Source organism: Uloborus diversus, chromosome 9, assembly GCF_026930045.1.
Source record: "Uloborus diversus isolate 005 chromosome 9, Udiv.v.3.1, whole genome shotgun sequence".
Classification (NCBI taxonomy): domain Eukaryota; kingdom Metazoa; phylum Arthropoda; class Arachnida; order Araneae; family Uloboridae; genus Uloborus; species Uloborus diversus.
Window position 1 is genome coordinate 35627355 of NC_072739.1, and position 27647 is coordinate 35655001.

At 32.8% G+C, this 27647-nt stretch overlaps 1 protein-coding gene and 1 long non-coding RNA gene across 3 annotated transcripts; both read left to right on the forward strand.

Moving 5' to 3' along the window:
* Positions 1-27591, forward strand: LOC129229304 (peptide-N(4)-(N-acetyl-beta-glucosaminyl)asparagine amidase-like). 2 transcript variants are annotated; one of them, XM_054863586.1, is made up of 4 exons: positions 1-48; positions 3649-3738; positions 19602-20904; positions 26394-27591. In XM_054863586.1, exons 2-4 carry the CDS (start codon positions 3724-3726, stop codon positions 26564-26566), a joined length of 1491 nt encoding a protein of 496 aa, XP_054719561.1. In that variant the 5' UTR covers positions 1-48; positions 3649-3723; the 3' UTR covers positions 26567-27591. The 2 variants fall into 2 exon arrangements, with proteins under 2 accessions (XP_054719561.1, XP_054719562.1); XM_054863587.1 differs by having other exon boundaries at positions 6-151.
* On the forward strand, positions 8677-16958 carry LOC129229305 (uncharacterized). The gene is made up of 3 exons (XR_008581077.1): positions 8677-8780; positions 12662-12714; positions 16857-16958. It is a non-coding gene; the product is annotated as an uncharacterized LOC129229305 (long non-coding RNA).
* Positions 27592-27647: the final 56 nt, after the last annotated feature.

Sequence of the window (27647 nt, forward strand, 5' to 3'; positions counted from 1 at the left end):
CTGAACTTTATAAAATACTTTTTGTTTTCATTTGTCAAAAATCTTTAGGTCTTACATTTTTTTCATCTGTATATTCTTGAGCTATATTTTAGGAATTTATAACCCTATAACACTAAAGTATATGTGATGGTATAAACATTGAGATTATTTCGTGAGTAGTAATTTCATATATGGACCTATATTTGCGAAATAACTTAATAACCGAGTTAGATTTGAAACTTTTTATTTATATGATTTTCATTTAGAGCACTATCGTGTACTTCACTAACCATGAAGATTTGTTTTCAATTTAGAATATGGGTGGTTATATAGTTGTCACATCTACTTTGGCGTTTGTCCTGAGCGCCGAGTCGTAACATCGGAAAACCAGAAGTTTACTTAGACGCAATATACCCATCCATGCCATCCACAGACTGCAGTTTCGTCCTTATTATGGACTCGTCAGTCTGGAATAGGATTCAGACTGATGACTCCATAATAAGGTCGAAACTGCAGCCTGATGGCATGACCGGGCTGTCAGTAGAAGTTTACCTGTTTCTGTTCTGCCTTCCTTAAAGCTTTCATTGAACTAACATATTTAATCAGCAGAATCTCTTGTTGGAAAATATTATCTCCACATTTCTTTTAATTTATGCTCATTTATTTGAAACATTTCCAAAATGAAAATTTTTACTTAGTGCCAACTATGCAACAAATTAATTTTCGTTTCTATCAGAACAAAAGGACACAGTGTCTTAAACTGTATAACATCATTGTTAAAAAAGCAAACTCAAGTGTTACTTTTGTACAAACGCTTGTAACAAATAATTTACAGGCCATTGAATTCCTAAATTAAATAATTGCTCATACATGATAATCTGCCAAATATAGATCATAATCTGCCAAAATGCTGGAGCCCTTGCTACCTACTCGTCAAGAGCGCCCATACAGAGGGCAGGGGGGGGGGGGGGGCTTGACCCCCCCCCCCCCTTTAGAAATGAGAACTCCCTTACTTTTAGTGCTTTTTTCTTTGCAAAAATGTATAAAAATTTCTTTTCAAACCATTAATGAATAAGTTATTAAAAATGTCAAATTTTAATATCTCTAATCTGTACTGAAATCGGTTTCCATAGGGATATATTCTGCTAAACCATGGGGAGAACTTTTGAGCCCTCCCGCCCCCCCCCCCCCCTTAAAATTTTGTATATGGGCACCCTTGCTAACTGTGGTAGTATACTTTGTAGGTTTGAGATAGTTAACAATATTCCATTTAACATCGGTAAAGTAGCTTTCATATTTATCTTGTCAGAAAACACTTGAGTTTGATCTTTTATCATTAGATTAAGTACGTATTTCTCATCCTCAAAGATTTAAATAAATCTATATATATAAAAATGAATGTTTGTCTGTATGTCATCCATGAACTCAAAAACTACCCGGCAGATTTGGCTGAAACTTTCACCGTTTGTTATTTTTGGTGCTGGGAATGTTTATAGACCAGTTCGAAAAAAATTCGATCGATAGTTCCTTTTTTATTCCAATTTAAGTCACAATCCATTGGATAAATACGAATAAAATTATCGGCTGCAGAAATTAATTCGCGTGAAAGATCTCATTGATAAGAAGTTAGCTGTTGCCATTTTTCTTGAGTTTGAACAAATAAATTCTTTCTTTATTGTTTTATGGCTTTTCATGCAACGGGGGGATTAAAACTTTTTCTATTTGATATTTTTAGCGATTGATTGATCTTGAAAACTGCGTGAGTACAAAATTTGAGTATAGTCACGGCTTCGCTTGATACCTGGACCGATTATTATGAAATTGCTATATATATGTATTTTTCCACGGAGAAGGCGCATAATATGCTCATTGTAGTCACTCGCCACCAGGTGGCACTGCAGAGTAGCAACTTCTGCCCCGTTCAACCAATTGTCATGAAAATCAGTATAATGATGTATTTTTTTGTTGGCGTAGCAACGTGCATTGGGTACAGCTAGTAAATAAATAAAAGAAAAAAAAAATCATAATTTTTTAATAGTTAATTTTGAACAAAACCTTTGAAAGTGGACCAAGATTTTCCAATTGCTGAATGTTGGCCCACCGTATGGCTACAGGGCATTTTGGACCGTATTATATTAAGAACTGTTGTAAAATTGCTGAAAAATGTCCAAAGTTGCTCGTCTCCCATCCCTTTTCTGTTGTAGCGGTTAATTTTTTAAAGCTTTCATACCCTATGTTTCACAGCCAGTGAACATGCTATCACATCCTGCATATAATCCTGAGTAATTGAGGATATGTTCTCCCCCCCATGTCAAAATGCGGAAATAGTCCCGTTTTTTGACCATTGGAACTGATTAAGAGAGATTCTACCTTGTTCGCTAATGGTGACTGGTGCATGTTAAATAATGTTCATGGTCACTTAGTCTTCCAAGTTCTCATTCCAAATCAATACCTCTTAGGGAGCTGGATCAGAGGTTGCTCCAGGGCCGGATTTAGGGGAGGCCCCAGGGCCTCCACAACAAAGGGGCTCCGCCAATAAAATTTTTACAAAATACCCTAACTTTCACGGGTTGAAAATATCAGATATATACATATATATCAAAATATTCGGAGATATATCAAAATATCAGATATTTTCGAAAATATGATCTTTTAAAACCCTGATTAGGGGCCTCCACTCCTTCGTTGCCCCAGGGCCTCTACACTTCCAATCCTGCCCTGGGTTGCTCTGTTCCTGGTCTGGATCAAAAATAAGCTGTTTTCAGGGCTCCACCTAACTGGTTAAACCACATTATAGTGGCTGGCTAGGAGGACCCTGGAGTTTTGTGTAATGAATGCCCTACCCTCATGTTTCTGTGCAGGGTAATCATGGTATGCACCCAGGGACCCAGAAAATATATCTTAAAAAAAGTAGGAATTTCTAGTATTTTGTTTTCCACATAATTTTCATCATGCTCATCCGCAATTATCAATTATATTTTATTTTTTTCTGTTCATAGTTTAGTTAAATTAAATTTCAAAGACATGCCTGATGTATTTCTGAACAAAGCTTCAGATCATTTACAGTTTGCTGTTGTTTAATTTTTTTCTTTTTGTGATTCAAACCATGCATATTAGCGGGAGCTCTTTGTGGACCCCCCTCCCCCCCCAGGTAGCTTTGTACTCACCACTAAGATCTGTAAATCAGTCCTTGTCTCTGGGTCCAATGAGTCCCGACTACCCTTATATGAACCGATGAGTCATAAAACCGTCGTCTCTTTTGGTAAAACCCAGGAGATGGCTGGTTTTCATATTCATCAATTCAAAGCAGATAAGTTTTATTTTTTACTACAAATTTATGTAGCTATTTTTAAGTGATCTCAATTTTGGTACGCTTAACATTAATTCTTTTGACATATAGCATGGATGAACAGCCTATGGAAGAAATAGTAAATTATGCCTAGTGTGCAAATGAATGCCCTGTTTTGCAACATGCATGGGAATGTGCTAAAAATTGTATCAAATTTATTGATCAATATTAATATTAAAAATGTTGTACTTTTTATATGGTAAAGTGTTCAATGTATAAAAAACTTTTTTTAATGATAGGTTAATCATTATCAAAACTCTTGATTTTTTTTTCTGTCATTCTTACAAGATAATTATTCAATCTCTTTTTTCTCCTTTCAGGTTTCTGCTAGACAGTTTTATTTATAGAATTATGTATTTTGAAACATATGTTTGAATCACTCTTATTACTGAATTATGGACCTACAAAATGTAAGTTCAATTTCCATTTAAAAAAAAAAAATGAACAGATTGATTTTTTGTTATCTTCAAATGTTTTGTAGTTGCTTTAAAACAAGTGTACACATCGTCCCCTCAGAGCAACAGTAAGATATCAAATCCCAGAAAGAACACTAAGATATCTTACTGTTGCTCTAATGTGACGACATAATCTAAAAAAATTTCTAATAAAAAGGCTAATATTCCGACACAGAGCTCTAGTTGTCTGTGTATGCAATTCCCGAGAATAGTTAGTTTATTAATACTGAAACTATTCATGACATTTGACTAATTTATTTTTTACTATTGCCATTATATTATGTAGTACAGTGATGCTCAAACCTATGGCCGGCGGGCCAAACGTTGCTCGGGAAGCCAATCCAAATGCTCCGTTGTTATGATTTTACAATTAAAAAAAAAAATTCTAGAACCTTCCAAAACAAAAGACATTCTTTACCCGGAATGGCTGTATGCTGTAAATTTGAAGTCAAGTGGTTAGAAATTTGTTTTTAGACTACGAAACATTGTTTAGCACAAGCAGTAACTTTTAGTTTATATAGTCATTGTTTAGATATTAATAAATCGATTGTTTTACTTAAACAAGCCATACTTGTTTAATGAAATTATTAGCAAGTGTTTGTGACGGCTCAAAATACTTTGGGGTAAGGAATGTAAGTTTAATTCATGTCTAAGTGTTTCTTCACGGAAAAAAAATTTTCTTCACAAAATTCATCAAAATCTTAAGAAAAAACGTGAGTTAAGTCTTAGATTTACATCAATTACCACTCATCTGCTCTTAAAACCAGCCCTAGCAAATTTTTGTACTTATTTTTCTCTTTTTTATTTCTTATTTCTTATTTTGCTGCTACTAAAGATTGTATGGCTTTTAGTTTTTTTTTTTGCCCCCCCCCCCCACTTTTCCCAATCGCCGCCTCTGCCAATAACAGCTAAAGCATACAGTTCAAGTACAAATACAAATACAAAAGTGACGACCAGCAACAGGCTCTGGGCCCAGCTAGACTGGTCCTGGTCAATTTACAATCCCCAGTGAAGATCAATGGCCCTCTTAAAACTGTCTACTCCTTTGCTCATTACCACCTCTTCCGGTAAGCTGTTCCAAGGTTCCACTACCCTGCTAAAATAATAATTTTTCCTAATATCCATGTTAGCCTGAGATTTAAATAGCTTAAAACAATGACCCCTTGTCTTGTTTTCAGTGCTAAACTTCAGCCGCGTAACATCTTTCGTTTTAATAAATTTAAACAGCTGAATCATGTCCCCTCGGTCTCTTCTTTGCTCAAGACTGTACATTTTAAGCCTTCTGAGCCTGGAATCATAATCTAAGTAGGAAAGTCCACTTATTAGCCTTGTAGCCCGCCTTTGAACCCTTTCCAATACATTAATGTCTTTCTTTAGATAAGGAGACCAAAACTGAACAGTATACTCCAAATGAGGTCTTACCAAACTTCTATATAAGGGCAGAAGAACTACTTTAGATTTGTTTGAAATAGATCTATTGATAAACCCAAGCATCTTATTGGCTTTGTTGCTAGCAATGCTGCACTGTTGGCTAAACTTTAAATCCTGACTTATTAAGACCCCCAGATCAGTAACTTTGTCTGCCTGACTAATGACTGAACCTTGCAAATAATAACTTGTACACTTATTTCCATGCCCTAAATGTAGCACTTGACATTTTCCAACATTAACAGCCATACCCCATTTACCAGCCCACTCCGTAATATGATCTAGATCCTCTTGCAGCTGATTTGCTTGTTCTTCATTTTCTACAGTCCCCATAACTTTGACATCATCAGCAAAACAATTCATGTTCCCAGAAATATTTTTGTGAATATCGTTCATAAAGACAATGAACAAAACAGGCCCTAACACTGATCCTTGAGGAACCCCGCTTAAGACCTCACCAGGGCCGGATTACTTAATAGGCAATGTAGGCAGTTGCCTAGGGGCCTCGAGGTTCTCAGGGGCCCCGAGAAATCTTAAAGTTGAAAATATGTAAGAAAAAAGTTCTTTTCGAAAAAAAAGAAAGAAAAGAAAAGTTTTTTTAAAAAATGGGGCTCCCTTCCTTTTTTTCTCTCTATCTCATCTTTTACTGCTGTCAAACAGGAAATTTTTTATACATGTAGTATCCGGGGCACACACAACAGCTATGGGGTTCCTACGAAAAGATTTTGTTATTCATTTTTCAAAGGTCATGCAGACCACGGCCTTTTGTTTTAGCTGCTAAAGGGCTGACAGTGGCAGATTTTCTATACTTCAATCGTCGCATATGGGAGGTCCCCCACAACATAAGGGCCCCAAGAAGGAATTAAATTGAACATGATAAAAGTATTTACGTTATACAAGTTAGGCCAAAAAAATGAGTAGATCCGTCATTGTGGCCGATGGCATCTAGATAGATCATTAAATGTTGGCTAACGATAAACTACATAACTCAGTGGTGTAATTGCGTGACGCAAGACACCGCACCACGGGGGGGGGGGGGGGGTGGAGTCAAGAGGAGCCCAAAAATTGCTGAGCTTTGTTTTCATTTAATTTTGCAAAAATTTTCCAAAAATCACTTAGTTTTAAGCTCTAATATTTTTCTGGGGCCCATAAAGCTCAGAAACTTATTGACCCAGGGCCCTAATTATGATATTGGGGCCCTAGGTCAAACACTTTTTTGGTGCCCTCTTGTAGTCAAACAATATAATTTTTTCCCTTTGCTAGAATAGTTTTAGCCAATTGGAGCTCCCAAATAGCAGGGGCTTTGCTATGGCCTAGTAGGCCTATTCAGTAAACAAGCTCTAAGTAGAGAGAAGAGGAACCACAGTCCAACTTCCATGTGCAAAAACCAAACCTTGGCTTGGCGATTTCCTAGGCCACCCCACACTATTTACACACTTTTTCTATAGGAGCTTATGGTTAGACGCCTGCAAACCATTTCTATTATTTTTATCATTTCCGCACCATTTTTTCCCAGAATGAAAGGTAGTGTTTTTAAGAATAGAGGTTTCACGCTAACGAATTCCTGGTCCTCTTCAGTTTTTATATGTGCAGGGTAACCAAACTTTAAAGGGGAGTTCTTGTATAAAGCTAGTTTTTGAGTTGATATTTTGTACCAGTATTGAAGTGTTTATTTTTTTTGCTTTAAAAATGAAGCATCAAAGCACAACGATATTAAAATACTTTTCTATAAGAAGCAAAAAGTTTCCTATGAGAAAGGTATGAAAACAACTATGTACTGATTTAAAAAAAATAATAATGAAAACATGCAAGAATTCGTTTTATATATCATTCATTTCTGCTGCCAAGATATTAATTTTTTACCGAAATTAACTTAATTAGCTATCAGACGTGGGTAGATATAGTTTTGGGGAGGGTCATAAAAAGGTCAAAAGTGTCTCCTCCCCCGTTTAATGTTTTGTTAAACAGTTTTTGTGAAGTTCCTTTAAAATGTTTTAAAAGAAGCCTTAAAGCTGATTAATCTACTTTAAAGTACATAATTCTTATGTTCTAATTTAATTCAAATGTGGTGGTAAAATATATTTTTTAGCATTTAAAGCCACGTAAATCTTAAATAATTTCACCAAAACAGTATAATAATGCTCTTTATTACTTTGAAAGATCGTAATTAAAACAAGAAGGTGTGTTAAAACAGAAAAATCAAATTTTTCCACCAAAGAAGTATTAATGAAGGAATCGTGACATTTTGTACTTTTGAATTCGAAATTTGTGAGCTTTATGTATTTTTTTGCACTGACCTCTGACTGCAATATTGCTCTCATAGCAAAATCGAAGGGACTTAATTGAAACATATGTTTTATGTGTGTGTGTTTTTCATTTTTTAGTTTTTACTTATGTTCTGAAGAAGTAACTTAAATTTAGTTAATAATGTAGTTAAGTTATTTTCATCTCTTCGGGAAGGAAACGGTCTCCCCCCCTCAAATCCGCTACAGTTAGCAATAATGGTATAAATGCCTCAGAAATATTTTACTGAGTAATGCTCTATACATCTTTTTTTTCTAGCTCTAAAATGAAAAGTAAACATAAACACATTTTAGTTACTGTATTAATTGTTAATAAACATTATTGGTAATACTTAAAATTGTAGTCAGAACCTAAAACTATAAGCTTTAAAATGAGGGGTAAGTTATGAAATTTGATAAAGGAATAAGGAAGATTTTGCGTGGTGACAGAAATACGGGCTAGAGAAATAATGTATGAGATTATGTATAAAATACATGTGTGAGGGGGCCCCAACACTTCTAATGCCTATGGGCCCCGAAATCCTTAATCCGGCCCTAGACCTCACTCCAATTAGAATAATTTCCCCTTACAACTACTCTTCGTTTCCTTCCAGTCAGCCAGTTTTTTACCCGAATGTAAGTTTTCCCTCCTATTCCTATATCAGCTAATTTGCTAAGTAGAGCAACATGCGGTACCTTATCAACAGCTTTTTGATTCTATTATCTCTCCCCTCAATGTTTGGATAGTTTCTGCCAGGCCATTTGATTGAATTGTGGGTGCAGGCAATTTTGATTTTGTTATAAGCTAGTGAAAGCTCTTTAGCAATGTGAAACAAATGGGGGTTTTCAAAATCCACGCTTTGACATTAAATTTTGTCGGCGCTTGGTTGAAGCACCTTCAGAAACTTTAGAGATGCAAAGGAAAGTGTGGGGTGGTTCCGCATGATGGGAAGATTGAAGGTACTTGAATGGCACTAACATTTTAAAGACAAACAAGTACCCAGATAGCATGCTCACTTGCGGCAAGTTTGATTTTTTCTTGATATTATCTTGTTGTGTCAAACTTGACGTGACTCGTTAGCGGCAGACTTTCAGCAAGTTGGGCGGCACCACCGTAAACTACTCTTGCAAACGCTTGTTTGATAAACACTTGTTTCAATCAGGACACCCAGCGCATGCGCGGTAGTACATAATCTACGGTTCGGCGCCAAACACGGAGAAGCAAACGAAGCAGGGAGCCATGATGGATTGACGAAGTAAGCTGCACGTTGGAACAGCAGAGAAAAGGTATTTATCAGTTTAATATTTATTCAAATGCAATTTTCTTTAAATTGTAATTCAGAAGAGTGCACTGGTGTTTATATTTTTTCACTATCACGATTTGCGTCAAAGCATTTCTTTGTAGCGTAGCACATGTTTCAAACTCAATGTTAAGCTTTTTAAACTTGATGTTTATGAATAATTTTCAATATATGCATACAGGATGGATTAAATACAGTTGGTAACAATTTTTATTTGACAGATTTTATAAAACCGTATGTTTTAATTCGATCGACTGTCGATGTCTTAAAATAAAGTTTAAACTCGATCCCAAATATACTGTAGTCGTTTTTTTTTTTTTTACGTTGTGTTGGCATTGAATCCTTTCTTTAATTTAATAGTTAATTACTTCATGCAAATAAAATGAAAATCATTCCTAAAACAAAAGCTAATCAATAAGTATAGTTAATGGGAAACTTTGTTTATCTGCAATTTTGCATAACTGATAACTTAACATCTGACCATCTGAGAATGTTCTCTTACATTAAAATTGAGTGGAATGATAATATTTCAAAGTAACAGTTTGAATTTTTTCGTACTATAGTGATTTACTACATAGTCGATTCCAGTCAAGAAAAAAATACCTCTGAAAATCAGCATATGATAATACAAGCTATTTTCCAAAATTGATACTCAAATTGTAATGTTTTGTTGTAAGTCGAAAATTATTTTTGGTGTTATTAAATCATAAAGTTCTTGTAATTAACATTTGAAATATTAATTGGGAACTCCTAATATTCTGTGCAGTATTTATTTAATTGATATTCACTCATTTGTATTTTTAATATTTTTCTCAATTAGTCAAGTGAATGCGGGGCAAAGTGAAATAATTCATTTTGTTTATTTATTCAATCATTTACCAAATCACTTACGCATTCATTAATTAACTAATTTTTCCTTAATTTAATCATTCACTTATTAATTCACTCTTTCACTTATTTTCTTATGGATTCACTCTCTATTTTATTCACTTATTTATTTTCTTTGTATCAATTAATAAATTTATTTATTAGTTTATTGTTTCATTATCTTTTCATTTAGTGAATTATTATTTATTTGATCATTATTTTGTTCGAAAAAATTTCACAATCAAATGGAAAATATTTCATTTTTCACTTTGTCCCATGAAAAAAAAAAAAAAAAAAAAAACCTGAAAAAATCTCTTTTTTATTTTATGTGTAATGTTATTTCTCTATATATTGTAATATTCAAAACAAACTTCCTATTTGTTCATTTTGAAAAAGCTCAGTCATCTTAACCATTTCACTTTGCCCCACAGTCCCCTACTATTTATTATAACTTTTATTTTATGTTTTATATTGAAACAGTTCTTGAATCAGGTGTAATTTTTGTCTGATTAATGCTATACGACAAATTCAAATATTTTTATTATTATAAAATTTAAAAAAAACTGGGCATTTAAAATTTTTATTCTGACATGTTTTTTTTTTTTTTTTTTTTTGACATACATGCCCAGCAGGGCATGTTAAAATTTTAAAGAATTTTGTAGCCCTGACCAATTATTGTATATTTAAATTTGTTAAAACTCTACTTTAACTTTTACTCTTGTTAAACATATTTTAAGTGCCGTAGAGTCTCGAAAATCAGATGTAGTTGGGATTACAACGTAGCAAAATATTTCATTTTTCAGATGTTAATGAAAATAATTTCATTCTAACTAAAAATGTAACTAGAAACATTAAGCACCTCAAGTAGAGCAGAACCCAGAACTTTTAAGACTCTTTTGTATTTTGAATATTCGGTTTGTCTGCGGAATAGGCAGTGAACTGAATACCAACTGAATATTCAGTGTATCACTAAAGCGTTAGGTTTGCTTCAATCTATATATTAAATAAAATTCATAATTTTGTTAATTTGTTGCGAATTGTATTCCTCTTTCGTCTTTTCTTGAATACCTGGTAAAATTATCCATTTTACCACACTGGCAGTGCCGACGAGAGGCCATGTCAGCTTAGTCGGAAACTAGCGACCCGTCCTTTGAAGGGGCCCGGCTTGGAATCGCAGTAGACAAATTTAACAAGCTAAATGGGGGCACGGGGCCCGGCGATAAAACCAACAAGTGGCTTGCCTTAGCTCACGGCTGCCTTGCACCCTGGATCAATCGTACCTTTATTTTGTAAAAACTTCTACACAGAATAACTACGAATATGCTATTTGTTCTTCTCATTGAAGGAATATTTTACATCAAATTAAAATGCAGTAAATTAAATGTATGATCTTTTGTGAAATATTGATTATAAGCATTTCAAATGAATGTGTTTTCTTTACCAGCCTTCAATCCCAATTTTCAAAATATTGGTGTATATTTCATTCAGTATAAATTTTGCACGAAGTAAAATACTACTGCCATTATTGTTATCAGGGACCCTCTCAGTTTTCTGATAGGGACTTCAAATTTTATCGACTGATGAAATATGGTTATTCACACTTGGGGGGGGGGGGAGACTTGTGAACAATGGCATGTTTATCTTGAAAAAATCTCAAATAATAGCAGTCCCAGTACTCATTCTCTTTTACAAATATTTGCAACAATGAGATTTATGTTTCTCGGGTCGAAACTTCTTCCTTTGAGCAGCTGTTTTACGTAATTTCACCGTTTTCTTTTACTTGTGAAAACATATTTTAAATTGCTTAGTCAAACTTCATTATTGCAAATCGTTATATTGTTCTTTAAAATATGATGCATGTCCTGCCTTTTTTAATCATGTTCATATGTGTCCCAGGCCTGTTTATATGTTCTCCCCAAAAAGGGCACATGTAAGCAATTAAACACATTTTTTTAAAAGTTCATGACACAAAGAAAAGGCTACCTATTTAATTTTGGAGATATTTTGGTGTTGCGAAAATGATAATATTTTTTTTTTTTTTGAAAAATAAAGAAATGTAAAAAATTGTTCCTATGTGTCTCTTTCCCCCCTACAACCAATGAAAAGGAATATTTGGATATTTAAAAAAATGCAATTTAATCTCCAGATTTGCTAAATCATCAGCTAAAATTTGCTGAATATGGGATTTTGACTAATACCTCCTTTCGGGGCATTCTGATTTTTATAAATGTATGTAGTTTTCTCGTGGCAAAACTTCAGGTAAGATGCAGTAAACAGATAATGACATACTTATGTGTTCACTTTTTAATTGTTTTGATTTTGTTCTTGCTTTTGAAATCAAGTATTAATTCTACTTTTTCCTCCTTTTTTCGAAAATATTCTACTTTTTGACACTGAAAATGTTCTATGAGCTCTGTAAATTTCATGCCATTTTTCTAGACATGTTTGTTGCACAGCATGATTTACATTTGCACTGATTATTGTTAACTATTTTGAGAAGCTGTTTTAAAGAAATGGTTTAAAATTTAAAAACATTTCTTTGAGATCTCTATACCAAAAAAAAAAGGAAAAACATAACTTTTGTGTTTAACACGAGGCTTGAAATATATCTGTGCAGAATGATTATTCTGATAATTATTGTAGGATTTTTTACCTTTATCGAAACAAAGTTTGCTCGAATAATTTCTTTTTTGCCTGTGGATTGCCAAATGATTTCATATGTTTAATATGGCTTTATTTCGGAAATCAAATTAAATTGAATATATAGCTTAACTGTAACTTAGTTTAGCTTCTAGAAATAACTTGTTTTTATTGTTCAAAAGATATTAGCTCCATTAATAATATTTGTCTCCAATTTTAAAACTAGTTATATTTCCATACAATAATTTTAGTCGACAATTTCAAAATAGTATTCTTGTTTTGTTGACTTTGCTTTGAGCTCTTGTTAAATGTATTAGCAAATATAGCATGTCCTGTTTATTCTTATGTTTTTTTTTATAGGTGCTTGTCAAAGGGTGTATAAGGATATATGGCAGCTGGCATCAAGAAATAATGTGAGTTTTTGAGTACAACATTTTTATTTTTATTAATAAACTTTATAAATAGGATTTTTTAAAGCTGGGTTGTCAGGTTTTTGACTAGTAACAGTCTTTCACAGTGTAAACTCTTGCACCTCTAGTCAAAAATATTTACCATATCTTAGTAACCGCAACCTATCATATTTCCCAAGTTTTATTGAATGGCTTTATATAAAGTATTCAGCAGCAGAATAATTACTTCCCTTCTTATTTGCTTCAAGGTAAATATTCATTTTCAATTTACTTTTAGGGGTCAAATAGGTGTGCATAGATAATACTTAAATGTATTTAATGTTTGGCAAAAAACACTTAGAGGTAAAAATGATTGTTTTTTTTTTAAAGTAAGTGCATTAATTATAAATATTAAGTTAATTGGACTGACTAGATAGTAAGTAATTGTGAAAATAACATTAATAAAGAATATCATGCACTTGTATATGAGGTTAGCTCTTTTTGAAAATCTTATATATACATTGCATTTAGCATGTACGCTAAATTAATGCATTTCGGCTATAGCAAATACATATGCTAGCTTGAATTATTTAAGAAAAGGGGGGGGGGGGGGGAACACAAAAATTTTTGAGTATGCATTGAAAATCAGATTTTAAACTTGTCATTTCATTTTACTTCCTATCAAGTTTAGACCAACCAATTACCCATTTAAAATTTCAGCAGGATTTATGACAGCTATGGCAAGTTTTTAATTTGAATGTTTTTTCAGTAAGCTTTTGTTTGCAAGCAAATTTGAACGATTGGAGTTTTTTAGTTTAAACCCGTATTGTATTTCCGTCATATTTACAAACCTAAGCTTGTTTGGAAGTAATAAATCCTTCAATTTGTGTGGGGAATGTTACAAGTAGGTGTTGACAAGTCAGGATTTTTGCTTTGAAGAAAACTCACCAAATTAATTTTTTTTTACTATTTCTGGGGAATGTGAAGGCTGGATTATGCTATTAAACTATCATTTCTAAATTTTACTTAAAACAAAGTATGTCTGCAAAACTCGGTAGCTCTGCAAAAAAAGTTATTTTGCTCTGCATTTCACAGTCGGGCGTTCAAAAGCATGAGGCATGACATAGTGCTTAAAACTATCTTATTAAGTAAAAAATACTTATTTTTATGCAAGTGTTTAAAATGATTATTATAGCTCAAAAATAATTTTAGATAAGTGTTTTTGAGATTTAAAGTTAGTTTTTTGTTGAATTTTATGCAAAATACCGAGCTGCTCCTAAAATTCACCACAGATCAGGGTTGAGTTTTGAACTGTCTAAAACTGGTTTCGGACAGAACAGGCGGTTTTTACCGTCCAAAAATACACTATTCTATCAAAGTATGCTAAAGCTGAAAGTGTAATCAAATCAACTGATATTTACTGCAATATTAATCATTCATAAATAATAAGTTTTAATTAATGAGTATTTGTATTTTCTCTGAAAGGTTCATTAATAAATATTTTACCTAAACAAATTTCCCATAACTCTATTATGCAAAAACTTTCTTAGTAACAGTTGGTAGAGTTATGAAAAGAAATTCACTGCACTACCAAGACAACTAGTTTCAGTTCCATTTATAACTCAGAAAAATGTTATTAAATGTAATTTTTTGGTGGGAAAAAAAAGAATATGTTTTTAATGGTTTTTGCATTCAAGTTTTACATGATATTTTAACATTTTTTTAACGATAGATTAAAGAGTAATAAATTGATTAAATACATTTACTAAAATTTTAAAACTTGTGCATTTTTTTTTAAATTCATATTTTAATATAATATACATTCTGTAACTATTTATTGCATTTCAGTCAATTATTAAACTATATTCTTTTGCACACGTGCATAAATGCCAAAAAGTTTGGTTACTATTATGAAACAAAAAAAAAAAAAATGCGTATGCATTTTGTTCTGTTTTTGATATTTTCTCAAAAAATAGTTTCTCAAAAAATGTAGTTTTGGACAGGACGGTTAAAACCGTGGTTTTTACTGTTGTGTCCAAAATCTTGCCAATCCTGCTACAAATGCCTGTCAAATTGTTTCTCCAAGGTTGGCAACCCTAACCCTGGAACAGTGGCGGCGCGAGAGCAAAAGTAGACGTCGGCGATGCAGTTTTGCGAGGCCCTTTTAATCATAAAATATTTTCAGACAAATCATTGAATTCACGGAATTAATTTTTTAATAACTATTGGCACTTATAGTTTCCAATTCACTTAATTGCTAGGACAAAAGCGTTTCGTGACTAGTAGCGCAATCAAAAAGTTTTTTTTTGGTGGTGGGGGGAGGGGGCGGCACATTGAAAGAGGAAAAATGACCTGATAGAAAGGTGGGTCCGGGGGTCCTCCCCCGGAAAAGTTTTAAAATTTTTAGTTTAAAAACGCCATTTTAGGCTCTCTTTGCTGATGTTAGGGGAAAAAATTTACAGAGGTCTCGGTGGAAACTTCTAGAAATTGAAGCCTTAAAAACGCAATTACAGGCCATTTTTATTGACTTAAAGGGTCAGAGAGTGTCCCAGATCGATTCTTTTGTTTAAAAAAAATAGGTCAAAATCAATCCCCTGCAAATTCTCGAAATCGAAGTTTCAAAAACAGAATTTTAGACAAACTTTGATGATTTTACGGAAAGGGAGGGAGCTCTTCCCTCGAAAAATTTTGAAAATTATGCTTCTAAAAACTTTAGCAGTATTTTATATTCAGGAGCCAGTCCACCTAAACTTTTTGTTGATGTAGTTTAAAAAACCTAATTGCTAATGATATAAAAGAAAGGCGGTATGGGGACATTTGCCCGAATATTTTCTGATATTCAAGCCTTAAAAATGCGATTCTAAGGCCATATTTTGTAATATTAGGTTCGGTAATTTTTGAAATTCAAGCTACAAAAACACAATTTTAAGCGATTTTCGATGTTGTTTAGTATTTGGGGGCTTTAGCTTTAAGCTGGAAATATCGCGAAATTTAAGATCTCGAAACGAAATTTCAGATGCTCCATAATGCTATCGGTGCGCGCGTGTATGGAGGGGTGTGTGTTCGGAGGAGCAGCATTTTGAATATTTTCTAATTTTTCAACAAGAGAAAAAGAAAAGAAATAGAACGGGGTGGGGGGGGGGGGGGGGTAGAGTTAGCTGATTAATAAGCTGTAGCTAGTGAATATTTTAAATTCAGGTTCCTACAGAATTGGGCCCCGCATTTGCTAAAGCTGGCTCTGTGCAGTCTCCGCTGCACGCACTATTTTGATTACTTTTGTGTTTGTTGCATTTAATAAGAGCTTCAATTGAAAACATGGAAATTTCTTAAAACTTTTGAGAATTTACTTCTGAGAATTTTGCGAGGCCGTCGGCAGTCGCCGACGTCGCCGACGCCTAGCGCCGCCACTGCCCTGGAAGGTGCTGCTGTACAGCATGACTTTAAAAAAAAATCAATGTTAGTCCACTTAGAACGTTATCTTTAAAGTCATTTTATTCAAAACTTGCATATGTCCTTTTACATCCCTTCGCTTCTCACTGCTTCATATGATGTACTTCTAAAAGAAGCTTCGCACTGTTTATATTTACTATCATCTGAAAAATTATATTTTGGTACTGGGATTTCAAACTATTCATATTAGCTGAGACTGAGGCTTAATCTGCTTTGCGCCCAGAGTTTGGGGATCTGTAAATAAGTTCCTGATCTTGTAAAAATGATCGCTTATGTTAATGCCACAGGACCATTATGTTTTAACGGGTCTAGTTTGCATTTCAGTGCTGGCGATTATTTTTGCATTAAATAGTTTTGAAAATACAAGGCTAATTTTTCTTTTAAAACATGTTTCAAAAGTGAAAACGTCTCCAAAAGTAATAAAACTTACCAGCAAAGATTCTTCTTCATTTTTAATAGAAGTAAAAAACAAATTGTGTGGTAACAAAAGCTCTCCATTGAAAAAAGATTTGAAAATAAATGCAAATATAACATTAAAAATATATTTCTCTTTAAGTTAACATTAGCAATTGGTGGTTTTCAAGTAGCCCCTTTAATGCGAGTAGGGTTCATAACTGGGGAACTATAGTTTATGCCTGTCTTTAAGACTACTGTTAGCAGAATTCTTTAATGAAAGTAAAACTTATAATTTTTCTACAATGCTTTTTTTTTTTTAGGACACAAAGACATGAAGAAAAGTGTGAAGAATCGATGTATTATAATACTGTAAATACTGTTGGACAATTTGTTTGTAATTATTGTTAATAAACAGTCTGTATTGATTTATTATAAGTGTCTTTTTAAATTTATTTTGTGTTTGCTGAAAATAGGGTTACCACAAAACTGAAAAGTCTCCGTAGAGTAAAAGTTTCTTTAATTGATGCTTGTGCCATATATTTATATCATAGAAAAAAAACGTCCAAAAAATAATTTACTAGTAATTTATTCTCCATATAATTTAGTTTGAATTGTACATTTTAACAAGTATATTTTATTAAAATAATAGCAAAAATTAACATTTCTGGAGAAGTCTACTGTATCAATTCAATGTTATTCAGTACAACTTGTACAATTTGACCTATACCTTACTTCCTGTGCTCAAATTTGTTAGAAGGTCTCTATGAGACCGTGAACTAAATGCCAGTTCAATATCCAAAAGCAAACTAATTTATTTAATAAAAATATAATGTTACGTTGAATTTGGGATTTGTTTTGTGTTCATCTGCTTGATAATCAACTATTCTTCATAAAATTAGATGAATGTATGGTCACACATTAGCAAACTTTTTACTCCAGGATCAGATCCTACATAGTAAATAAAGCAAAAAATATAAAAAAAGTCTTCAAATTTACTTGCAAATTGGGTTTAAATTTACATTCACCTGTATATAATTAACATTGTATTTACAGCATTCGATGAATGCATGAGAATTTTTGTTAAAGAAAGCTAGTACAGTGAAACCTGTATAAGTTGACCACCTGTGGTGCATTACTTTAGTTGTCAATTTACAAAGGTAGATTTATATGATAAGGGCCAATTCCGTGCCTGAAAAAAGTGATCAACTTAGACAGGTGGTCAACTTCACAGGTTTTACTGTATCACATTGTGTAAATTGGGATATAAATTTTGAAAAGGTTTTAATTCTTTATTAAAAAACAAGTGAGAATTTGTTTAGGGAAAAACTTATAAAATTAGCAGCGTTATAATTTTTGCAAATTTTCTGAAAAAATTTTGTTGTATCAAATTTTCGTGAATGAGATCAAAGGTACTGTTAACTTATTGCAAACTATTATAAACTTCTCTTGGATGCATAACATAAATATTCATTGTTTAATTTAATTATATTTTTATAGTGCAAAATATTTTTCTACAGTTATTGCTAAAACTAAAATAATTGTTTGCTAGAAATACTACTAATTTTGAGACCTGATTTTTTTCAAAATAGTGTAGTATTATAAATTCAAATTTTTAATACAATAAAGTTTGTTTGATTACAAATATTTCTGCAATGAATACAATAAAAGTATGTTCTAGTTTGCAGTGGGTTCACAATACTTTTTGTTAAAAATGGCTATACTTATTCATTAATTTGTGGAAAATTTGGTACAACAAACTTTTCTATTAGTTTGCAGAAAATTTTCAGAATTTGATGCAATTAAGAAAATTTGCAATGAACCTGCAACAGTTTGATATGACTTACCGGACAAACTCGCTGCAAGTTCAGTTCGTGGGGACTACAAGGCTTGCATCAGACTTGCAGACTTGTCGCATCCATTTTGATGCAAGTTTGCAGAATTGCAAAGCAAGTTTGCTGCAAGCAAAAAAATGCTATGCAAATTTGATATGAACTGGTAGCAAATTTGATATGACAAAGCTCAGTTTGAAGCAAACTTGTCACAGCAAAGCTTCAGTTGCTTTGAACTTGCAGCAAGTTTGATACCACAAAAATGACTTTCCTACTGGTTTGCAACGAACTTGCAGCAAACTTGATAAGACTTGCAGGACAAACTTGCTGCAAGTTCACTTCGTGGGGAAAGCAAGACTTGCATAAGCTTGCATCTCGTTTGCATCTGACTTGCAGACTTGTCTCATCCAATTTGATGCAAGTTTGCAGAATTGCAAAGCAAATTTGTTGCAAGTTTGCTGCAAGCAAAAAATGCTATCTGGGTATCCTTTGCTAAAGATGAGCACTCTGGTAAATCTGCTGCTTTACTGGCTGAGGAAAATGTTAAGATAGTGTCTTAAAAAAACAAACTTCACAAACACTTGCCAAACAATTGTGACAACTTAACAAAAGACTAGATGCCAGCATATTTTGACAAAGAATCTTAACACGAAATAAAAATTACCTTTGTGCTGAAAAGTGAAAGAAAATATTACGAAGCTATAAGTAATGCAAAATGCAGACATGATGTTTTGGGGTTCAAAGGAACCCCTCTTTCATTACAAAAAAAGTCCAGTTTATGGACGAAAAAAACCCATAACACTTGTTTGCAGTTATCTACAAATTTATGTGATTTAATGTTATAATATTTTTAAAAAATCTCAACATGGATTGAGTGTTCCATCACATTAATCTGCGTATTTCGACCAGAGCACTTATCTTCAAAGGATTCATGTCTCAAGTCTTTAAAACGCCAGTGCTATTCATATATCTTGTACAAATCATAGTCCCTGAAATTTTGGAACCTACTGATGCACATAAAAAATTTCGAAATTGTTCATCAGGTCATAAATTTCTTCACTCATGATATCTAAAAGCAGTAACGAATGTTCATTATTACCAGAATGAAACAGGTGAAGTGCAATAATTGTGGAGTTAAATTCAGGAATTTTTCAAAATCTATTAAAGACTGAATGCTTTCCAACGTGAATAATCTATTTAGTTGCATGGCTAATGCTTTTGTTTCTAATCTTTTAGGAAAGTGAAGTAAAATTTTTTCAAGAGCTTCGGTCAAAATCAAAGCTGGTGCAGACCTATGAAAATTTGAATTTACTTCAGTATGCTGTTGATCTCATTCCTGTTGAAGAATTAAACATAAAAGCATCACTCAAGTTGTCGTTAATAGAAGTTGAGGAAAATGATGTCACACTCGAAGATGTATTGATATTAGAATTACTGAGTTGGTTTAAGAATACATTTTTCAAATGGGTGGATATCCCAAAGTGTGAATCTTGTGGACAACTTCCAGAAAAGAGAGGGATAGTTCCTGCCATAGAATCCGAAGCTGTTTGGGGTGCAATACGAGTCGAGTGTTATTTCTGCCCTCGATGTGAAAGAACTATTCGGTTTCCTAGGTATAACAATCCTAGGAAGCTGCTGGAAACAAGGCAAGGTAGATGTGGTGAATGGGCTAACTGCTTTACTCTCATGTGCCGTGCCCTTGGCTACGATGCCCGACTAGTGGTTGATTGGAATGATCACGTTTGGACCGAGGTTTATTCATTTTCGAAAAATCGCTGGATGCATTGCGATTCTTGCGAAAATGCATGTGATGTGCCTCTTCTTTATGAAATGGGCTGGAAGAAGCCGATTAGCTACATAATTGCTTTCTCCAAGGATGAAGTGCAGGATGTTACATGGCGTTATACGTCCAAATTTCGGGAAGTCCTCAACAGGCGCAATCTCTGCAGAGAACTTTGGCTCCTAAACTGCATTTCATCTTTGACAGAAAGCCTGCAAAGCAAAGCTTCTCCGGAAAGGCAACGGGAATTGAAAATGCGGCGAGTCTTGGAGTTGGCTGAATTTTTGACACCACCCTTGGTTAATCAAGGTAATTGGAGTGGAAGAACATCGGGTTCTTTGGCATGGAGAATAGCAAGAGGTGAAACGGAATTAGACATCAGGCCTAGTACTTTCGTTTTTAATTTGAATGCTCTAGAAATTGAACAGAAACATTTCCACATTAAGTACAGCTGTGCCTTAAACAAATATATTCGTGTTTCTGATAAATCATCTGAAATACATAATTGGGTATCTTGCATTTTTAGTTATAATGACATTTTTCGCAAAGTAGAAAATGATTGGAACATTGTGTACTTAGCACGTAAAGAAGGGTCTCCAAAAGGCGTTATAAGTTGGAAATTTAATTTTGAGGATAGTGGACTAGTTATTCAGACTTTAAAACTGAATCTGAGCAGCACAACTTTTGGAGAAGGAAAAGTCAAGTGGTTTCTTTATCCAGGCAGTGAACAAAGTATTCCTAGAATTTATGAAATGAAAGGTAAGAAGTTTATGAATGATTTTGAAGTAGTTTCTTAGATGACAGTTCATGGTCCTTTAAAGCAAAGGAATTACAACAAGTTAACAAAGTTTAAAATACTTTTACTGAATAGATGCTTTCATATTTATGTAGCTTTTGAACTTTTTTCTCGGTTTCCAACTAACAACTTTTTTCAGCAGGATATACTATTCATTTATGACTGTTTGAAATGGTGTTTTTCTACCCCCCTCCCCTCTCCGAGTTAATATAAATGATGTGAAAATGGTTTCCAGTATTCAGTAGACTAATATCTAGATTTCAAATGAGTCTTATAACTGATAATTTTGCACTGCTCAAACATGTTAAAAATTAATACTTGTTAAAATCTTCTAAACGGATTTAAGATAAAAATTTAAAATGACTGATTAAACCAATATATTTCTTTGGATGAAACCAAGGGTGCTCATATGGGGGGAGGGGGGTAAGGAGGGGCTCAAGCCCCCCTTTGAAATGAGAACTTCCTTGCTTTTAATACTCTTTCCTTTGCAAAAATGTAAAAACATTTTTTCTCCAGCTATTAATGAACAAGTTATTAAAAATCAAATTTTAATAATTCTAATCTGTGTTGAAATCGGTTTGTATGCGGAAAATATCCTGCTAAACCATGGGGAAAATATCTGAGCCCCGCTTAAAATTTTGCATATGGGCGGCCTGGATGACCCCCCCCCCCCTTATAATTAGCAAATCAATTTCTTTACCCATTTCTTGCTACCTCACTCATTGATTTTATTTAACATCTTAATCTTTGATGCATCAACACATGAATTCATGATTTCATTTGCAATATTTTGTATTCATAAACTATACTGTACTATTTTTGATTATTATCTCTAAATTCTAATTATTAAATGCATTTAAATTTTCTATGTTCAATGGACTATTATTTGGTGATGAATATATTAAGCTAAATGTATTGATTGTGAAAAATTCTTTTAGTGTTTTCATAAAATTTTGACGAGAACATCGACTGATTTTCAATAGAAATATTTTTAGCACATAAATTTATATTATACTAGCAGTACCCCCACAGTGATGCCCGTGCTAAAAATTTAATGGAAGTCCGTTGAATTAAAAAAAATTGACGCCCCCCTTCCCCTCTGATGTGAAATGATTGTTTTCCTTTGTATAAAATGCGTAAACCTTTTCAAAAAAAAAAAAAAAAAAACACTATTTAAGTTTCTTTGGAATTTAAAGCTTTTCGTCCAATCATTAAATTAGATTTACAGTTGCTTTAAAACTCTATTTAGCGATTGAAGCAGTTTTTGCTGCAATTGAAAATATTTTGCCAAATAAACAAAAGACATCAAATAATGTCTTTCAAATGTAAAAATAATTCCGCAGCTCTATTGTTTATTGCCAAACTTGCACAGCAACCACGCTATCATAATCCATCCGTCTAACGAAAAAAAAAAAATCCCGTGGAACATTCAAAAATCATCGTCAGAAAAAAAAGAAGAAAATGTCATACATTTCACTCGGATAAAAACAAATCAAAAGTTTCTTTTCTTTCAAAACAAATCGCCAAAACAATGAATTACATTAATGATTGCCTTAAAACAATAATCCTAGACTGAACTGCTCAGCGCCTAACGTGTCAAGCGACCACGCTACCGGAACCCAGCCTTTTTGCGCGTGAAGCGGATGTTTTTTCTTTGGCAATAATAAATGTTTCGCCAAACAAACAAAAAGGTATAAAATCACATTAACAGTAGCTTTTAAATTTTTATATATTAAGAGCTGCGTGATCCGGCTTTGTCCGGTCTACCTTGAGAAAAATTGTGTCAAGTGACATATATTAAACAATAAATATAAAAGGAATAACTTAATAACTTAAAGAATAACTTAAATAAAAGGAAAAAAACACCATGCAAAATCACCCTTCCAAACAATGACGACAGATATTAAAATACTTTTAAGAAATTAAAATGCGAAAGATGGATTTTAAAAGCGTAACCATAGAAACCAGGGGTCTGTCCAGGATTTTTTACAGGGTCCGTTTTTTGTGAAAAATCAAATAATTTTGTGAAAAATGAATTAATTTTGTGAAAAATCAAAAAATTTCGCAAAAAAAAAAGGAATTTTTTTGTTAAAACGAAATTTTAGAATTTAGAGATGGCACAAACTGCATCAATTAAACTAAAAGTTGAGTGTTTTCCTCTTCTATGACGAGAAAATCATTCTGTATTTTTTTCCTGATATTTGGCGGGGGGGGGGGGGCATCGCACTTTCAAGTATCAATATTTATCTACCATTCTTCATTATGTTAAATTATACTAGATATATTTCTGTACAGTATTTTGTATAAGCTGATCCCTCAAATTTGACTTAAAAAAAGGTTCCAAAAATTATCGGTTTATACACAGAAATATACGTTATTTTGCTTTCAGATTTTTTCTTTCAATAAACAATTTGTGACAGATCTAATCTTGTTTATCAGAATTTTGTGATGGGTTCGTTTTGTTTGATCGGGATTTTGTGAAAGGTCCGGTTTGTTTGATCGGGATTTTGTGAAAGGTCCGTTTTGTTTGATCGGGATTTTGTGAAAGGTCCGTTTTGGTTGATCGGATTTTTGTGAAGGGTCCGTTAACGGACCCAAATATCCTCTGGCCAGACCCCTGGAAACATGAAATAAAATAAGTTTAAGAAATAAACAATGGATTCAAAAAGCATAACCATGGAAACGCGGAAATAAAATTATTGACAACCTGAATCAAAATGACATATTTCAAAATTGATTTAAAAACGCTTGTAACTTTTTTCCTTTGAAAATAGAAGCTAATTTTTTCGACCATGGGTCGAGAGAGATCTGGAGTAAAAAATCTCGCTTTTTCCAATGCTGTCAAAAAGAAAACTGTTAGACAATTTCTTTACTTTTTATTGATAGATTTAATGAAGGAAGTAGTGCCTAAATTTCAGCTAAGCCTAAAAAAGTTCGAGATAAAAACGCAAATTACTCCCGCCGTAATTAAGTTAGACCATCGAAATAAATTGTTTAAAATGCAGAAAATTCTACACTTTTTAACCATATATAATATTAACATGTGCAAGTAATTTTTCACCCCTTTAATAGCCAATAATAAGCAATTTACGTGAAATTTGGGTCTAAATTTGAATAAAAAAAGAACTATTTATCGGATTTTTTCACATTATAGCCTATGTTACTCAGTAAGAAAGCACCTTTCATATAGTGAAAAAATTTTTCAAATAGGTGCAGTGGTTCCGGAGATTACCTCGAACATATAAACACACAAAAATCCGCCCTCTCTCTTTATAATATTAGTAAAGATATATACAGCATGTCCCTGTTTAAACTGCAATGCCTCTATTTTTGCAACCTTTGTCCTAGGTACATAGATTTCATTGCAAAAAATATCAAAATAAGGTGCAGAGATAAGATATTAAAAGTTTAAAGTGGAAAAAAAAGTTTGAAGTGACACAAAATTTAACTTCATATACGGTCCCGTTGAGGTCTCCGTACTTCATATATGTTCTTCCGTTCATGTTTAGGGAAATCACAATAATAAAAAAACAAGCAGCGTTTTGTGACTTATCCCACTTTATGTTTGTGGTTTTCAGAGGCCATATAGTGGCTTTAAAAATTGGATTTTTCTCAACCAGAAGCGTGGGTGGAGATTTTGTATTTTTACCGACGAAAAAGTTGACACATAAATGAATTTTTGGTTTTCCACCCCTGCAGTGATTATGATAATCAGTGTTCTTCCGGTAGGGAAATATTTTGCTATTTCATTTTCAGTTTGGGTGCTTGAACTTTGAACTTGATTATCTCTTTGAATTTTGGTTGCAATTGCTTCAAATGTTTTGCATTCAAATTGATTTTTTAAGCTTTTGATTTCTCTAACATGAATGGGAGGACATAGTAACCATATAAAAAGTTAGATTTCATATTTTTTACTACATTTTTTTTCGCTTCAAACTTTAAATATTTGAAAACAACACCTCATTTTGACCATTTTTTTTTTCAATTTGAAGTATGTATCTGGAACTAACGGTTTCAAAAATAGAGATCTTGCAGGTTAAATGGTGACATGCTTTGTATTTACTACAGTAGAAGACTTATAACCCACACCTCAGACCAGAACTTTTGCTTAATACAGGTTTTGGTGTTATATAAGTCATTTCAAGTTTTGAAATCAATATTCAGAAAGAAGAAGCTGCTGTACCTACGGACATTGGTTGGGAAATTCCGGGTATTGTGAAGAAAAATCGGATGTGGGTTTCAACGTTATGTGTCTTGGCCCTCTCCTGTATCTTAGGAGGTTTCAATGCCATCAAATGAACATGTAAAATTCTGTCTCAGTTTTTCGATTTTAGTAGGATCTAAGTAAAGAAAACCATGTACAATTTTTTTTGTATGTCGTAGATTGTATTATTCATTATAGTTGTAGGTATCATGTTTTCCTATGTTTTGAAGGTGTTGTTTTTGATTTTTAATGTCTTGAAACTGTGATCTTGTCGATGTGACTGGCTTGCAAAGCCAAAATGGTGTACCTTTATACCCAAGGACGGCAATTTTTAGTATCCTTGGGTCACACATGATTCTTCTTACAATGTAAAGTACATCGAAATGGTGCCTTGTCATCAACGTCCAAAATTTACTTTCAACTATGATGATCAATTTGACATAGGGCTTGGAGATATAGAGTTGAAGTAACCCTCACCTGTTGTAGGATCTACAGATCGTCAATCCCAGCGGTTTTCATTTGAAGTCGACTTTTCAGGGTTTTTGGTCGGTTAATCTAAACTGAGTTTTTTGTAGTGGGTTAATTTTGCTAAAGGTCTCAATTTTCAAATAAATTGAAGTCATTATATAGGTACATAGAGAGCCTGTACTAGTCATGTATCTAGTTAATTTTTAATTTAAAAACATATTAGGTTCTCTTGAGTAATAATTTTTTTAAAGGATTTACTGATGTTAAAAATTATGGATAATTAAAAAAGGGAAACACCTTAGGTATTTTAATTTTCAAAGTTGGATTTTTTGTTTGTTATTTTCGATAGATGTTTGAAATATTTCAAAAGTACAAATTATGCAACATAATATATACTTGTCATTTACAAATATGTTTTACAATCAAAAGAAAGTGATTTATCCTACACTTCTGCTAGCTTTATGAGTTGCATATCAGCTATATTTTCAAGAGTGATCAGATAAAAGCTCTAAATTAAGATGAAAAAACTTTCAAAATTTAATTTGTCTTACAATTTTGATGTTTGCGAGATGGAACAGAGGACCTTTTTTAACTGCTAAACTTATTGTTTACTTTTGAAAAGTTGTGCGGTTTATAGAAAATTGCGTTTGATAGGTTGGCATTATAAAGGTATTCTAATGTATAGAAAATATGGTACATTGAAAAAAATTATTTTTAGTAAAATAAGTGTATATCACTTTAATATATATATTACATATTTTGTTTATGCTTAAATTGCAGATGTTACTCCATTATATACTCAAGAGTTTAAAGGGTCATCTGGCTTGGTCATATCCGCAGAACTTACAGAAGGAATTGGAGATGTGGCATGGCAACACTCCCAATTATTCAGACAAGCAGCTGATTCCAGTGAATTTCCGTTTGAAGTGGAAATCGCATTAGACAAACCATGAAGTGTTTGCTTTGTTGAGTAATAATTTATTCATTTCATTCTACTTTCACATTTCAACTAGCTCTATAATAATTTGAAGCAGAACATTCCTAAAGTATCTGTCAGCTTCAGTGTTATTGCTCATATTTCTGTAAAGTTTTGCAAACATTTATTTTTTGTTTATTGAAGGTACTGTCTTAGATATATATTATCTATACTTGTATCCAGAATAAGGCTGATTTCTCAATTTTATTTGCAATGTTTTTGCAATATAAATAGTCTTAAATATCGAATTTCACCAGCTGGTAAGCTTACTTTTTGTTTGGCACCAGTAAAAAAAGACCTGAACTGGAAAGAGTCCATTTCTTATTAGTTGACCCAACAGAGTCAGATTTAAATGCCTAGGCATTTACCTGATGCCTACAAAACTTGTCGTACAATTCCATTTGGGTTAATAAAGGTATTTGAAGTGCAAAAACATCCAGTTCTTTGAAATGAGTTCGAAGGTGGCTTGAACTAATTTTTTTTCAAAAGGGAGAAATGTTCAATTTGCCAAATAAAACTCCAAATTTTACTAAATGATTAAAAAAAAAAGACCAGCATCATTATAATTATTTTTTTTCAAATTGTACTGTTGCAGTTCTGTCTCCAAATTTGCCAAATCGTAAGACAAAGTTTGCCAAATAAGGACATTTTTGCGAGGTCACAAAGACCTCCCATGATTGCTGATTGAAGCATCCCACATGGATTCATTTTTTGGTATTAATTTTTGGTTACTACAGTGATTAATCCAGCTCAGCAATGATCAATAACGTTTCAGTCCCACTGGATTCCCCAAGAAGAATTGAACTCTCCAAAGATTAGGCTTTTTCTTACTATAGCAGAAATGTTTCATACATTAATTTCTTTAATTAATAAGTATTTCCATTACTAATATGCTTTTTTTTGTTAATAGTTCAAATATTTGTTATCTGATTGCATATTGTTGTCAAAATGTTTTAAACTATAATTTCAAGTTGTTGCCAAGAAAATTTAAATGACAAATGTTAAAAAATTGCATATTGTATAACTTTAAAATGTTTTGTTAGATATAAAAGCATATT